Genomic DNA, 15,437 nt, shown 5'->3' with positions numbered 1-15,437 from the left:
TATTTCGGATTTTTTTCTTGACAGTGCAGCTGTATTTCTTTAGTTTCTTTTTTCTCTTCTTTCTATTCTTGATCTTTCACTTTTCCAAATAAAACACACATTTTCTAACTATTAGAAAGAAACCTGCTTTTTAAAAAATTATTATATTGACTGTACATATCCATTTCAAGAGAATTGGTATATTTACCAATAGTTTTGTGATCTGTTACTATGGTATATCTTTATTTTTGTTTTGAGATAGGGCATCACTCTATATATCATACTGACCTCAAACTCCTATCACTTCTCCAGCTCTGAAGTGCTGGAGTACAGAGGTTGAGTATACCAGGCTTACCTCTCACATATTTGGATGTCTTTCACGTCAGGATTTGTGAATTCCAGTCTATACATACTGCAAAACTTTTGAAAAATAGATTTGTCAATAGTTTCATGCACTTTGCTGCTATACTAAATTTTTCCTAAGAGTTTTTTAGTGTCCATATGTATAATTTAAATTGTTGTCTTTCCAGCAAATTAAAATGAGAAAATGCCTTTAAAAATATGTTAAAATGTCCTCATGTCTCCATGGAAATGTGCTTTATCTCAGCAATGTTTCTCTGCTCATTCTTTTCTTAGAAAAACTTTATGGAAATTATTTCACATCTTTTTCAGGTATTCTCAAACCCTTTTTTTAAAAAAAATTTTAAAAATTTTATTCCTATTCCTCTCCTCTTCCTCTTCCTCTTCCCCTTCCTCTTCCTCTCCTCTCCTCTCTTCTTTCCCTCCCTCCTTCCCTCCCTTTCTCCCTCCTTCCTCCTTCCTTCCCTCCCTCCTTTTTTCCCCTCTCTCCCTCTCTCCCCCTCCCTCCTTCTCTCTCTGTGTGTTGTGTTTGATTAAGATGGCTACTTTCTCTGTGCTTTTAGATGGAGAAAGTTGGGCAGGCTAGCCTCGGCTCTAGATCTCTTTCTCTGTTTACTTCTTCCCTACTTTGTCTAGAACAGGAACTTTGACTTTTCCATCATTGATGCTGGAGACCAGATATTCCCAGGGGACAGTTAACCTGTGTCTTGTAGGATAATTAGTTGTATCTCTTGTCTTTTGATGCCAGTTACATAACTCTACCTGTTACGGTAACCAAAATAGTTTCTAAACATTATCAAATGTCCTCAGTAGTCAGAATCATTCTAGAACTTTCCTCTGTTTCTCATGGCTTTGCTCTGTTTAGATTTTAGTTCCTGACAATTTTTGATTGTTATACAAGGGACTTTCCTTTAAAGTCCTTGAGCTTTCAAAGGACTTCTTGATTTGATTTTAAATTATAACTTGTGAAGATTCCTACTAGAATTGTGTACTACATCAATTCTATTTTATATCAACAGTGAACCTTCAGTTTTGAGGAAAGAAGCAAAAGGCAGTAGCTAGAGACCATTTATTTCTGAGTATCTGATCAAGGGCTGTTCTAATGCTGTTTTCCTTTCTTCTCACTGTTATGATACTGTACCATTCTGGTGTTAGAGTTTGACCTTTACTGGTCAGATTAGGGATTCATGAAGGATACTCAGTCATTTATGTTGCATTTGTTTCCAGTGTTTGGATTTGGCTTAATCTATTTTATTCTCCTAGTTGTTCTGTCTCTTTTTGTGAGGCAGGTATTCACAGATGTTTTTTAAACAAATCATGGCAGTTTCATGGTCAAGTTGTCAACAGCTCTTGAATCTTCTTAAATATTCTGAATATGATATAAAAAATAACATCTTAAGTGATGAATGAGACTTTTGGATGATTATATGTAGACTATGGGGAGGCTTAAGAAGGAGAGGCTGAAAATAAAAAAGAGATTAAGAATTGATGAAGCTGAGGTGAACAACTGGCTTGGATATAAAGTATTGGTAGATGGAATAGATTTGAACATAGCAAGGAGGAAATAGGTGATTTTCTTTCAGGAATATTAATTTGTAAGTCTTAGCAAGATGAAGAATTGAATCTGGTATTTTTAATTTTCTTAGGTTTTTCCCTTTTTTCTTTGAGACAGGGTCTCATGTAGCCTAGGCTGTTCTGGAATTCCCTATGAAGCAAAGGATGGCCTTGAACTCCTGATCCTCCTTCCTTCATCTTCTGAGTGCTGGGATTTGCAGATGTGCACAACTACGCTTGGCTTTTCTTAGAAAATTTTAATGTGAGATTATCTGCAAGAGAAAGTAAGTTTAGGGGCCTTGAAGAAGGCAGCAAACGTTTTGGAATGAAGTAGTGAAAAATGGGAACAGTATTAACCAGAGACATAAGAATAAAGGCTAAGGATGCTAAGCTAGGCTAACTCTTACTACACCATGCATTTGAAAGACTCTGCTTTCTAAAAAGCTTTTCAGTTTTGTCTAGCTGTATATGTTAGATTTAATTTTAGAGAGAAGGTAGTGTTGTATTGCCTTCGGGTAAGGATTTTCCAGCACAGGCATTAGAGCATGAGTGATAATCTTGCTAGTGGGTAATATAACAGAGGAGTTCAGGAGATACATTCTGGGATAGTGGCTGTATAGGGACCACTTAGGTGCTGATAGTTTGAAAGAAAAGGGAGGTCTCAAGGGACTCCTGACTAGGTCTAGAGAAGATATGTTAGAGGTGAGGGTGATAAGAAATCATGTTGAACAGGAAATTAAAGATGAAGCAGTATATTAGAATTTAAAGTATCAGTACTAGAATACATAGCTATGAGAGTACACCAGTGAAAAATATAGTAAAAAATGTGAGAATATGTTGTGATAAATGTACCTCACTACATTAGAAGGTTATCACTTATCATCCTGTCATCCTATGTGACAGTGAGAGTTAGGGTGAAGGGACAATGTTAACTATGTAGGTACCTAAACAAAGGAAGATCAGCAGAGGCCAACTTCATCTCAAGATAGCAGGGTTCCAAGAAAGCTATAAAAAATAGAGGGTGGTTTGTGTGAATATAAAAGACAGGGGACTTCCTAAAATCTGTTACATGTAGTAGTATTCATCAGTGTGACTATTAGAGGTTGAGCAAACTTCTCGAAAGGGACATTTAGTGAATATTTTAGAATATGTCATGTGTATATGCTTCCTGTTGCATATTCTTACTTTTTCATATTCTTATTTACTTGGTTTCCTGACTCTTAAAAGCATACAATTTTATCCTTTTTTCATGGTCCACATAAAAGCAGACAGTGATGAAAGGGTTTTAGTTTGACGAGCCACAATTATACTTATTATGAATTATCTGACTACTCTTCTGTCACTTACATAGTATTTTATTTTATAAAATTTATGTATAGTTTTCCAGGCCATTCTTTGTACTTGAGTAACAGTAGCTTTGAGTCAGAAAGTGTTAAGAAGATAATATGTATTTATTTTTAAAATACTGTCAGTATTCATTTATACTGCTTAGTATAGTAGTTATAAGTTTCTGAACAAGTATTTTGGTTTTGTTTTCTTTTGTGGTGTATTCAAGTTGAGTCAGCAGATACTAGAGTTGTTTGAAACTTGTCAGCAGCAAGCAAGTGACTTGAAGAAGAAAGAACTCTGTAGAGCACAGCTGCAGAGAGAGATCCAGCTGCTCTTCCCACGTATGTCTTCCTTCTCTGCATGCCTTTGCTGTCTGTATGTCCTGTTTACACCTGCAGAATTTCTTACAGTTTTCTTCTGCTTCTCTAGAAAGCAGACTTTTTTTGGTTGGATCATCTTTAAATGGATTTGGTGCCCGAAGCAGTGATGGCGATTTGTGCTTAGTTGTTAAAGAAGAACCAGTAAGTGATGAGATGTGATTGCAAGTCATTTCTTATGATACACCAGTAAAGGGGTAGTCCTTGATCTATGTCAGTTAACTGGATTCTCTGTTTACTCTAGTTCCAGAAAGACCTCTTCCCCTGCCCCACACATGTAAGACACCACTAGCATGGTGTGCATAAGAACAGCTCTAGCAGTAATTGGTTTTGAGCTAGCTTCTCTGTGTGGTTTTTCAAATGACACCTCTTAAATATGAAATGTCACTGGGTTGAATGTTTACCAGGATGCTATAAAGCATGTAGTAGTATTTATCTTCTTGATATATTGGATCTTAGTGATTCCCTTTTTAAATCTTTATCTCCTGCCCCCCCCCCCTTGAAAATGCTGTAGGCTTTTGAGGGTTTTTTGGGGGGGCGAGATAAGGCTTCAGTGAAATTTAAGACTATTGTGGTTTATTAAGTTTAACAATTTTTGTAAGATACTGACTTTATTTTTGCTTTTATTTTTATTAAGAACCAGTTGTGCTATTTAGAATTACATTTATTTGAATTTCCTGTTAACTGGTTTTTGAAAATATCTTAGTACTGTCACAATAGGTATTCAGTAAACTTACCCAACACAGCCTCTTGTAGTTGCTGAGATATGGAATATGGATATGAAAGATAGCATGGAGGGTTGACTTTTGTAGTGCATATTCTGAAAAGTAACTTGAAAGAAAAATATTTGCTTTGCTGTTTGTGTTTTGCTGTTGTGTTAAGAAAAAATATCAAACTCCAAGCTAAGAAAAATAATGAAAAAACACTTTAACTTTTCAGTGTTTTTTCCAGGTAAATCAGAAGACTGAAGCACGACATATACTCACCTTAGTCCATAAGCACTTCTGTACTAGACTTTGTAAGTCTCATACGCCTTCTGATATAACTTATTTAAATGTTGGTCACTTAATTTTTCTGGTAAGAATTGTTTATTTTCTGATGAGAATAGATATAATGTGGATTATTTTCTTCCAACTAAATTCTTTTAAACTTTTTTTTCTTTTTAAGATAGGGTCATGATCGATCTATCTATCCATCCCCCTCGCCCCCCCCCCCCCTCTCTCTCTCTCTCTCTCTATCTCTATCTCTATCTCTATCTCGCCTAGGGTATTCTTGAACTTGTGTTCCTCCTGCCTCAGCCTCCTGAGTTCTGGAGTGATAGGTGTGTATCACCTGTCTTTTGTCTTCTTTTAACTTCTGGCTTGTAGCTTTTATTTAAAAAGTGTGATTCAGCAAATCATTATTGAATTTACTTGGAAAATATTCTATTGAAGGCATCTTGAGATTTGAAGAAGTATAAGCTTCCCTTCTTTTTCTCAAAAGGTTTTAGATGCTTTGGAAAATAGGCATAATGAACAGCTAGCCGTAATGAAAATATGTGAGTAGCTAAAAACCAACAAAAGAAATAGAAATAGTCTTATAGGTGTGAGTGTTGCAGCTCTGAGGGGAAAGGTATCCTAGCAGTTGGTAACCAAGGAGTACCACAGAGTCACGATGCACAACAGTCCTCACACAGAAGACTTATTGGGAGAAACATAGGAGGGTGGCTGTCTCAAGGAACTGGGTCCAGCCATCATGGCCTTTAGAGTATTCTAGGGGTTGGAAACTGTTGGTTAAAGGTCCTCAGCCTGGCCACTTGTGTGCCTTGAGAGTCTTACAATTGTCTTTGTAAGGGAAGAACTTCTGTTTTGCAGTAGTACGTCTTTACTTATATTACAAATGTGAGCTCTAAACATGAGGCTCAAATATATTTTTCCCCAAAAAAGGAAAATTGTTGGCTTGGACATTTACTTGTAAGATTTATTCTTTAGTGAACTCACTAAATTTTAACCTATACCAATCCATCATATACTCTTTGAACTTCCATCGAATGTTAAAGCATGTTGTGATGCTGGACAGATTTTTGTCTATTTTTTTTAACAGATATTTATGTACAAGGCTTTGAATTGGGAAATATAAAGTCAAGTAACAAGTCACTATCCTTGAATAGGTTAGATTTGCTGTAGGAAGAAAAATCAGTTATTTATTGGAGTTGTTATGTTATTTCACCTATAATGGAGTAATGCATACTGTCAGTGGATTTTTTAATCATTCCTACCATGGTAAAACCTAATAAACATGGGCCTGGGGTACAGCTTGATAGATAAAGTGCCCACTGTGTAAGCATGAAGGCCTGAGTTCAGATCTCTAGCACTCATGTACAACATGCCGAGTGTGTTAGCTTATGTCTGTAACTCCAGCATTAGGAGTCAGGAGTGGCACAGAGACAGGAGGATCTTGGCAATGACCATCCATTCTGTCCAGTTATTGGGCATAAGATTCACTGACATTTATTTTTACTCTTAAAAAAATGTTGGAGAAATATAGAAGAGCATACTGGATTTTGACCCCTGGGCTCCACACACATGGACTCTCATGCATGTGTACTTACATACGTACATGAAGGAAAACATGATACTACCCTCCGTACCAAAAACATAGCAGCAAAATTTTTAGGTTTTTTAATTTTTTTTTAAGATCTGGTTTTGTTCTTTTTTATAGTTAAAAATTTAGGACATTGCTCCTGTGATAAATATTTGCAATTTTTTTTCATAAAAGTATTTCTCTTTCTAATTATCTGTCTGTGTTTGAGTATGTGCACAAAAGTGCAGGTGCCATGGAGCACAGAATAGGTCATTGGATTTTCTGGAGCTGGAGTTGCAGACTGTTGTTAGCTCTCAGATGTGGGTGCTAGCATCTGAACTCTGGTCCTCTGGAAGAGCGGTACGTGCTCTTAACCTGCAATTCCTAATTTTCTGCAATTTACATGTATTATTTTCTACAAAATATTCTTTATACCTTTGGTAAAATTAAAAATGTGTTTATGTATTTTATCCTCTTTGATATCATACATAATTGAATCTATTCTTAGCTCACCAATTTGCAAACATTTGAGCATTACAACTAATTTTTTTTTTTTTTGGTTTTTCGAGACAGGGTTTCTCTGTATAGCCCTGGCTGTCCTGGAACTCACTCTGTAGACCAGGCTGGCCTAGAACTCAGAAATCCGCCTACCTCTGCCTCCCAAGTGCTGGTATTAAAGGCATGCGCCACCACTGCCCGGCCACAACTAATTTCTGTTGTTACCATTTCTTATTATTTGTCATACCAGAATTTAGCAATTTCCTTACTTTTAGCTATTTTTGCATTCAGATGTTCCAATGAATGTCTTTATAGATACTACTATGTACTAGATTGTGTTTTTCAAAACAACAACAACAAAAAATAAACCCTTAAAGGCCTTTAAATAGTATAGGCAACTCTTACAAGGACTTGATGTCTGTCTGTCCTTCTTTCTTTCCTCCCTTTCATTCTCTTGATTTCCATTCCTTGCCCCTACCCCCACCCCATTTGACAGGTTCTCACTGTGCAGTCCATGTTTCCTGGAATTCACTCTCCACTCTCCGTCCTTTCTTCCTTCCCTTACAGGGTCTCACTATAGCCCTGGCTTCCTAGAACTCTCTTTGTGTCCTTATTCTTCACTTTCAAGGACAGTATACTTGTTCTTAAGTTGGTTTAGTTTATTAAGATACTACTTTTGAAACTGTGCATTGGAACATTATGAATGGGAAACATTGGCAGATACTCACATTATCTTTTCTTCTTCAGCTGGCTATATTGAGAGACCTCAGCTGATTCGTGCAAAAGTGCCAATTGTGAAGTTCAGGGATAAAGTCAGGTAAATAATTACCAACCAGCCCACTCCTCTTTTTTCAGGTGCTTAGATTAACGTTGGCTAGTCTCCTAATGTGGATAGCCAAGAAATCAGTGTTATAACACAACAGCTTATCTTCAAGGTTTTAGAAATAATTTTCTGAATAATTGCCTCCTCTTCTCCTCCTCCTCTTCTTTTTCCTTTTATTCTTCCTTCTCCTCCTCTTCCTCTTCTTACTTTTCTTCCTTCTCCTTTTCTTTCTTCTCTCCCTCTTCTTCCTCTTCCTCCTCCTTCTTCTCCTCCTCCTATTTTCTTCTTCTTGAGACAGTCTCATGAATCAGGCTGGCTGTGAAGTCATTGTATACCTAAGGACAGCCCTGAACTTTGGATTCTTCTGCTTTCACTTCCTGAGTGATGGGGTTGTAGGCGTGTTCCTCTACGTCCATTGTCTTTAGAATTATATTTTGAAATAATCTGAGCAGTCTTCATTCATGCTTAACTGAACTTAGCTACTCTGCTTGAATTTTGACTATTTGGGACTATCTAATTTGTGTTTTAAAATGATTCTCTTGTAGCTCAGCATAATGATGCACACTTCCAAATGGATTTCTGTGGGTTTGAGTCCAGGTTTGGTCTACCTTAGTGGTTCTCAACCTTCCTAATGCTGTAGCCTCTTAATATAGTTCCTCAAGTTGTGGTGACCCCAACATAGAACTGCTGCTTCATAACTGTAATTTTGCTACTGTTATGAATCATATTTTCTGATAGTATTGGGTTATTGCTATGAAAGGGTAGTTTGGCCTTTAAAGAAGTTGCAACTCAGAGGTTGAGAACCTATGGTCCATACAATGAGATCCAGACCAATCAGGGAGGACCCAGTTTAAAATTTGAAAACTCCATAATGCATTCCCCAAAACATATCTATCTTTTTTGATAAAATTTGGTGTATATGTCAAAGGGTTTGTTGTAACTTTATCATTAAACAAATTATATTTCACTTAAAGATATAGTGAGTATAGGGAATAATAGACACAAAAACTATAAAAACAATTTCAGAAATTTAACTTTTTCTTTATATTCTCCTGTGTTCTATTCGTAAGAATATTGTATTAGAAGATATTACATGATATTTGAATACGAGAATGTAAATGGTACAGTCAAGTGTTTAGTCATAGCAGTGGAGCTGGAGGCAGCAGTATGATGAGTCCAGATACAGTATAGGCTACTAGTGAGTGTCTATCTCAAAACAAATGAACAGCCCAGCAGAAATAAGAAAAGTTGAGTATGGATTGATTATTTCATTTGTTGAAAAGATGTGTAAACTGTTTTCTAAACATAGGATTGTGATAAAGCAGGTTTTCTTGGTGTTTACAGTGAAATATGTACATGCATGTACAGGATTGAACTTTGTTAGTTATATGTTTAAGAGTTGTTTACTTGCTAAAACTTCTTTCTGTTTGTTCAAGGTGTGGCAAAAAATTGGGGCTAGTCTAATACCTAAGTTCTCTGCTGAGCTTGACTAGGTTACATTCTGCCTTCTTGTTAAAGCATACTGCAGAGAAATGCCCTTTTCATAGTTTAGTTAGCACTTATTTAGAATGGTCTTATACTTAATTCTTTTTTTTTTTTATCAATTTGTGTGAGAAACCTATGATTAGTCCTGTAGAGGAAACATCGTGGATATTCAGTTCATAGTTTTAGAAAATTATTTTTCTGGTAGTTCTGGAGAATGTTCACATAGGGCATTAGGCATGCAGGCAGGTAATCTACTGCTGACATGTTTCTCCTGTCTTAGAAAAGGTGTAATTCTCCAGGTCTCGATCTACATGCTTTTGTGATGCATTGAGTTATGCAGAGGGTATATCAATTGCCTCTGGCATTTATCACACAAACATAAAGACTAACTGTTGTCACCATAAGTTTCCCAAAGCTTTTTATATCTCTGTAGCACTAATACTACTATCCATTTACTATGAGTAGACATGAGGGGATGCTTGATTTTTTTTTTTTTTTCATTATAGGCCCGGAGATTTTTTTGGTAGTGTTTTAAGAGGGGAATACATCTATTTAGTGTATGTGTGTACATGTGTGCATGTATAATGCACTGTAGTGTATATGCAGTTCTCTTCTTTCATCATGGAGTCCTGGAAATTGAATTTATGATGTCAGTCTTGGCAACAAGCACCTTTACTTGCTGAGTCATTACCCTTTTGGAATTCTTTTCATAGAACAATGTAGTATTAAAAGAAATTAGACCCAATGGAAAATGAATATAAGTGGAACTAATTTATATAAAGTAATTTTTCCTTCTTCATAGATAGTAACAATAATTGCCCTGTTTTCTCTGTTGAAAGTTGGGTATTTTGGCTTCAAAGAAGCATCCATTGATGATGTTTTGAGTAATGCATCACTTCCTACATCACCATCACCTGCATTTAACATAGAATTTTCCAGCCATTTTTAGAAACAATATGCTGTATAGATACTGGTTTTTTAAAACTTGAATTTTATTTGTTTGTTTGTTTTGTTTGAAAATAGGTAAACCTATACTTTGAGAAGATACAACTTAGTGGGATAGTTTATACAGGAATGTTTTGGTCATAGGATTTTGTTTATCTAGAAAAGGTTACAAGATTTTAAAACTTCATTTGGAGTAATTAGAAGCATTAATATATTATGTCTTTTAAATAGTAATCTTAGTTTATATTTTTAATACACACCAAACTAAATGGCACACTAGGTATATATTCCTATTTTAGTGACTCATTTTAAAAATGCAGTCTGTGGTGGTTTTCATTCCATGTTGCATCAGTGGATGGATTAGAATCAGCTTAATTAATAGTCCATCTTCAAGACCTTGTATTGAAGTGTGTTTTCCTTTGTTCTTTTAAATAGTTGTGTGGAATTCGACTTAAATGTAAACAATACCGTTGGAATTAGAAACACATTCCTTCTCAGAACTTATGCATACCGTAAGTTTTTGGTTTGTTTGTAAATAACCTCCAGCTTCTGTTTTTCCTGTATTCTCTATGCCCTGTTAACTGTGTTTACAGTAAATAGCAATACCTCATTACTTGTGTTTTCTTAAACTGTTTCTTGCTTTTTGGATAATATGTTACTATATGTATTTAAGGAAATGATGGTTTAAAGGAAGCTAAGGTAAGCTTGTAAGTAGCACATTGAGAGTGAGCAGTATCTTTAGCATAGAGGGAAGCAGTGTTTCTTAGTGGCACAGAATTAGGAAATCATATACATTTTCAAAGAAACTGTGATATGATCATTTTAAGTGTTAATTTTACTTGCAGTTGAAAATCGAGTTCGTCCACTAGTGCTGGTGATTAAGAAGTGGGCAAGTCACCATGAGATAAATGATGCCAGTCGTGGCACTTTAAGCAGCTATAGTCTTGTATTGATGGTTTTGCACTATTTACAAAGTAAGTATTATGGGATGTTTTTCACTTAAAACTGAAATTCAAATAAACCTCATTGTAGCATCTTTTGCTTGTTTATGATTTGCATTGTTTTAAAAAGTACTCTGTCTAAGGGCTGTTATCCTGTTTTGTTACCCTGAACTAATATTTTGGAAATTTCATTCTTTGGAAAACATTATGAAGAAGTTTCAATGTGCTTTTATCATTTAACAGTTTTCTTATATTCACTTTAATATGTAAAGATGTTTCACTACTGTATTGTTGATCCTATTGTCTTGCAACAGATGGTTCAGAAAGACTTATTTTTTATTTGAGACATGTTACAGCTCTGAGGGGAAAGGTATGCACCAATGGAAGCGTTACAGCTCTGAAGGGAAAGCTATCCCCAACTGTAATCATTAGAGCTTTGAAGGGAAAGATATCTCCCAGGGCAAGCATTAGAGCTCTGAGGGGAAAGGTATGGCAGTTGAGAGCCAAGGAGTACCAACCACAAAGTCATACTGCACAACAAACCTCATATAAGAGATTCATTGGAAGAATACTGCAGGGGGTTGCATCTGCTTGGGAGCAAAGGGCGAGTGAGGGGCAGGTTTTACGTAGGAGTTCTTGGGGGTAGACTTTTCCAGGGTGGCCTGTGATTGATGGGATTTTGAAGCCTGATCTTGGGCTTTTACTCTATAGGGCAGAGCCTGGCTACCCTTTGGTCACACTGTTATGGCCATTAGAGGGTTCTGTGGATACTGACTACTTTTTGTGATATTGATGATATTATTTTATTTCTTTTGCCTTTATATTCTTATCTATATAAGTTTTTGAGTAATGATTATTGTTTAGCTTTCTGAATGTTTTAAATATAATGTTGCCATGAAGGAAACAGGTGTTCTTCTGCATGTTGAAAGAGTAAAAAGACCATAGCATTTCTTATGATACTTGTTAGTAGTCACAGACTACACATATTTCAGTAAATCACTGATCAAAGCTTAACAGGAAAAATACCTAGAACAAATTCTAAAGACAATCTAAGGGCAAGAGTTAATGCAATAAAATTATCAGTTGGGTAGAAATAATATTATTATGAAATTAAATTGTTTTGCATTTTCAAAATTAGTGATGTCTTAGTATTATTGACAGTATACTCTTTGACTGTTAAAAGTTTTGATAAATCATTATGGAATGCTTATCGTGTAACTTTGTAGTAATCTTACCAATAAGTCCTTGTCAAGGTATTACCTAATACTTTATATTGAAAATGAACTTTTGTTTATATTTTGTTTCTTTTGAAAGATAAATTTAAAAGATGCATTTAAAATGCAAAATTCTTAAATAAAAATGAATTATACAGCCAGATATTTTTTCTGAGTTTATGTTGTTTTTGAGTAAGATACTTTTTAAACTAGTGAACTTGTTGAGACTATCATCATAGTAGTGTTTACAACTACGTGTTATAAATATTCCTACTGCTTCTTTAATGCCTAAAATTTAAAAAAATCTTTAAAGTTGTAAAGCAAAGAAATTGATAATTACTTTTCCATTGCTGTGACAAAAACAGCATGACTAAGACAACTTATAAAGGAAAATGCTTATTGGGGCTTACAATTTCAGAGGTTGAGAGTCCATGATGGTGGAGTAAAGACGTGGTATCGAAACAACTAAGAACTCACATCTTAATCCGAAAGCATGAGGCAGAGAGACATAGTGGCACAAGCCTTTTAAAAACTAAGAGCCCACCTCTAGTGACATGCCTCTGAATCCTTCCCACATAGTTCTACCAACTGAGAACCAACTATTTAAAATATGAACCTGTAGTTACCATTCTCATTCAGATCACTACATTTGACTCCCTGATTTCCATGGTTGGCATGATTATAATGTAAAATGCATTTAATTCAACTCCAAAAGTACCTAACCTTTTTCAGTCTCAATACTATTAAAATCTTAAAGCCCAGTGAGACTCAAGGCAATCTCAAAGTTGCACTCCACCTTTACAATTAAAAAGCAAATTATATACTTCTAATATATAATGACACAGTATATCTTGCCATTCCATAAAGGAGGAATGGGGACTTTGTGAAGAAATACTGGACCAAAGCAAAACTAAAGCCCAGCAGGGCAAACTCCAAATCCTGTAGCTGTGAGTCTGATGTCAAAGATCTCTTCCCATCTTGCTTTGGTGCCTGTCACGTATTCCTACCCTCCCCCCTCCCCCCCTCTCTTGGGCTCATTATATTTCTCATGTGTAGCTCTCCTGGGCAGATGTCTCTTGATTCTGGTATCTCCAATATCTTGGGGTCTATAGTGCAATCCAAGCTTCACTTTAGATAGCTTTATGAATAGCCTCTCTGTGCAAGGACTCCTGAGACACACTTGGCCTTAGTGGGTCAGCTTAACTGCACTAACCTTCTTAGTCATGCATTCTTCCTGACTCTAAAGCTAGAACCATGTGGATAACACTGCCAAGTTCGACTGCCTGCTTGGGATGGAGCTAGACTCCCCTGAATCACATTTGCAGTTTTTCTTTGTTGCTACTTTTTTAGGAGCAGAAAATTCCTTAGGCCTTTCCTTTTCATAAGTTGTAAGCTTACAAAAGGTTGGGGTCTTGCCCTGGGAGCACCCTTCCCTCTCTTCTGTTCCATATGAAGCCTCTCTTTGCTCTTCTCACTCAGCAGGGCCTTGACTCTAGCATCAAGTTTCCGGGTATTCATTTTCTCCTATATTTTTTGTATATTTTGTATTTCTATTTGCTCCTCATTCTTTTTCATTATAGATCTACTACATAAGAGTGATTACTGATAGCACAAAGTCAATATTAGACTGTTTTGAAGTCTCTGCCAAAGAAATTAGTCTGTTTCTTTTCTATTTAGCCTCAGGAGAATTCTTAGGACAAGAAAAGCAGCCACATTTTTTGCCAAAATATCACAAGAATGGTTTCTAGCCTATGACACTTCTTGGCCTGGGCTTTCAACAGTCAACATAACTCTCAGTCTTCCAAGATCCTACTAGGATAGCCCATTAAGATATACTTAGAACATTAAACCACTTTTCTGGTTCTCAGTTCCAGTCTTCCACATTCCTCCAAAAACCTCATATGGTCAGGTCTGTCTGTCCCATCAGTAGCTCACTTCTTGGCACCAACTTATATCTTAATTATTTCTCTATTGCTGTAACAAAAGACCATGACCATAAATTAAAAGGTAACTTATAAAAGTTAGCAATTAATTGGGCATGTGGTTTTAGAGGGTTAGAGTTCCTGATACTGGAGCAAAGGCATAGTAGCAGGACCAACTGAGAGCTCACATCTTGATCCATAAAGCAGGAGCCAGACACACAAAGTACCCCTGTGACACACCTCCACCAGGCTCACCTCCTAGTCCTTCCTAAGCAGTTCCAACAACTGGGATGTATTCAAACATACATGTGTGCTGTGGAGACCGCTGTCACTCAAGCCACCGTATCTTTGCTTCAAAAACCTTCTAAATTCGTTTTTAAAGCTTCTTTGAATGACTCCAAGCCCAATTGTTGGTATTTTTCTCCCTTGTCATTCCAAATAATGGTTCTAGAATGTAGCATAAAATATTGTGATTTTTTAAAAAATTTTTCTTCATCTTTTGTTTTATAATAATTTTAATTTATGAAGTATGTTTGTATGTAGATTATTTACAGTTTTTGCTAGGTAGCAAAGTATTGGGTATTCTTTGTTACTAAGCTTCAATTATATATAATATAGTTCTTTTTCTTAATTACAAACTTTATCTTATGCTGCTATATTTGATCTCTAGCATAAAAGACATCTTGGAATTAAAGCACTTGTATTTTATGATACTCCACATATTTTAGAATTACATTGTGAATAACAGGTATCTTGTCTTTTACGTCATATTTATAATGATACAAGATTTTTTTAAACATTTAATAAGATTGGGTTTGCTCAGAAATCATTGAGTTGTGAACTTCCTGGAGATGCAGTTCTGTTGGCAAGAACTTTCCTAGCATGTGTGAACCCATAGGTTTTATTCACAGCACTCCAGAACAGGTGTGTGGTGGTGTACTTCTGGGATTCTTGCACTTGGGAGGTGGAGGCCTAGAGACCCAAAATTCAAGGTCATTTTCACCTAAGTAGTAAGTTTGAGGCCAACCTGGTTTGTATGAGACCTTGCCTAAAAGAAAGAAAAAGTTTAAACGAGGGTAATAAATAGGTTAATGAGTTTCTTGTGGTATATTTTATTCATATTTCTAGGATGGCTGTACAAATCTCGTGATTTTAGGTTTCTGATCTTTACTGAGATGCTCTTTAAGCAGTGTTATTATGTAGCTGAATGTGACTTTGGTTTTGATTTTTAAATAGCTCAATTTTTTTATAACTTTAGTATTGCTTGTTAATAGAAATTAAATAATAAAGGAACAGTAATGATAACTGTTCTCTAATGATACAGGAACATTGAACTGATGGTTTAGGAACACCGAACTCACTCTTAAAATTACATGTTTTGATAATCATGTTCATGTTAATGTCCATTCAAAATCTGTAGAATTCTGTCTCACCTATTTTGTGTTTGA

General features: G+C 35.7%; 1 protein-coding gene across 4 annotated transcripts in view; it reads left to right on the top strand.

Annotated features, from left to right (window-relative positions):
- The window catches only part of Tent2 (terminal nucleotidyltransferase 2), a 45,498-nt gene that overhangs the window by 11,904 nt on the left and 18,157 nt on the right, over positions 1-15,437 (top strand). For 3 of the 4 annotated variants that reach the window (XM_028760080.1, XM_028760081.1, XM_028760083.1), the window contains exons 5-10: positions 3,449-3,563; positions 3,652-3,743; positions 4,539-4,617; positions 7,407-7,476; positions 10,348-10,424; positions 10,758-10,886. In XM_028760080.1, the coding sequence (XP_028615913.1) occupies positions 3,449-3,563; positions 3,652-3,743; positions 4,539-4,617; positions 7,407-7,476; positions 10,348-10,424; positions 10,758-10,886 (562 nt within the window). The remainder of the gene's footprint in view (positions 1-3,448; positions 3,564-3,651; positions 3,744-4,538; positions 4,618-7,406; positions 7,477-10,347; positions 10,425-10,757; positions 10,887-15,437) is intronic. The other variant, XM_028760082.1, reaches the window with a different exon arrangement.

Source organism: Grammomys surdaster, unplaced genomic scaffold (assembly GCF_004785775.1).
Source record: "Grammomys surdaster isolate TR1022 unplaced genomic scaffold, NIH_TR_1.0 126391, whole genome shotgun sequence".
NCBI classification, from domain to species: Eukaryota; Metazoa; Chordata; class Mammalia; order Rodentia; family Muridae; genus Grammomys; species Grammomys surdaster.
This window is presented reverse-complemented; position numbering and strand designations above follow the sequence as displayed.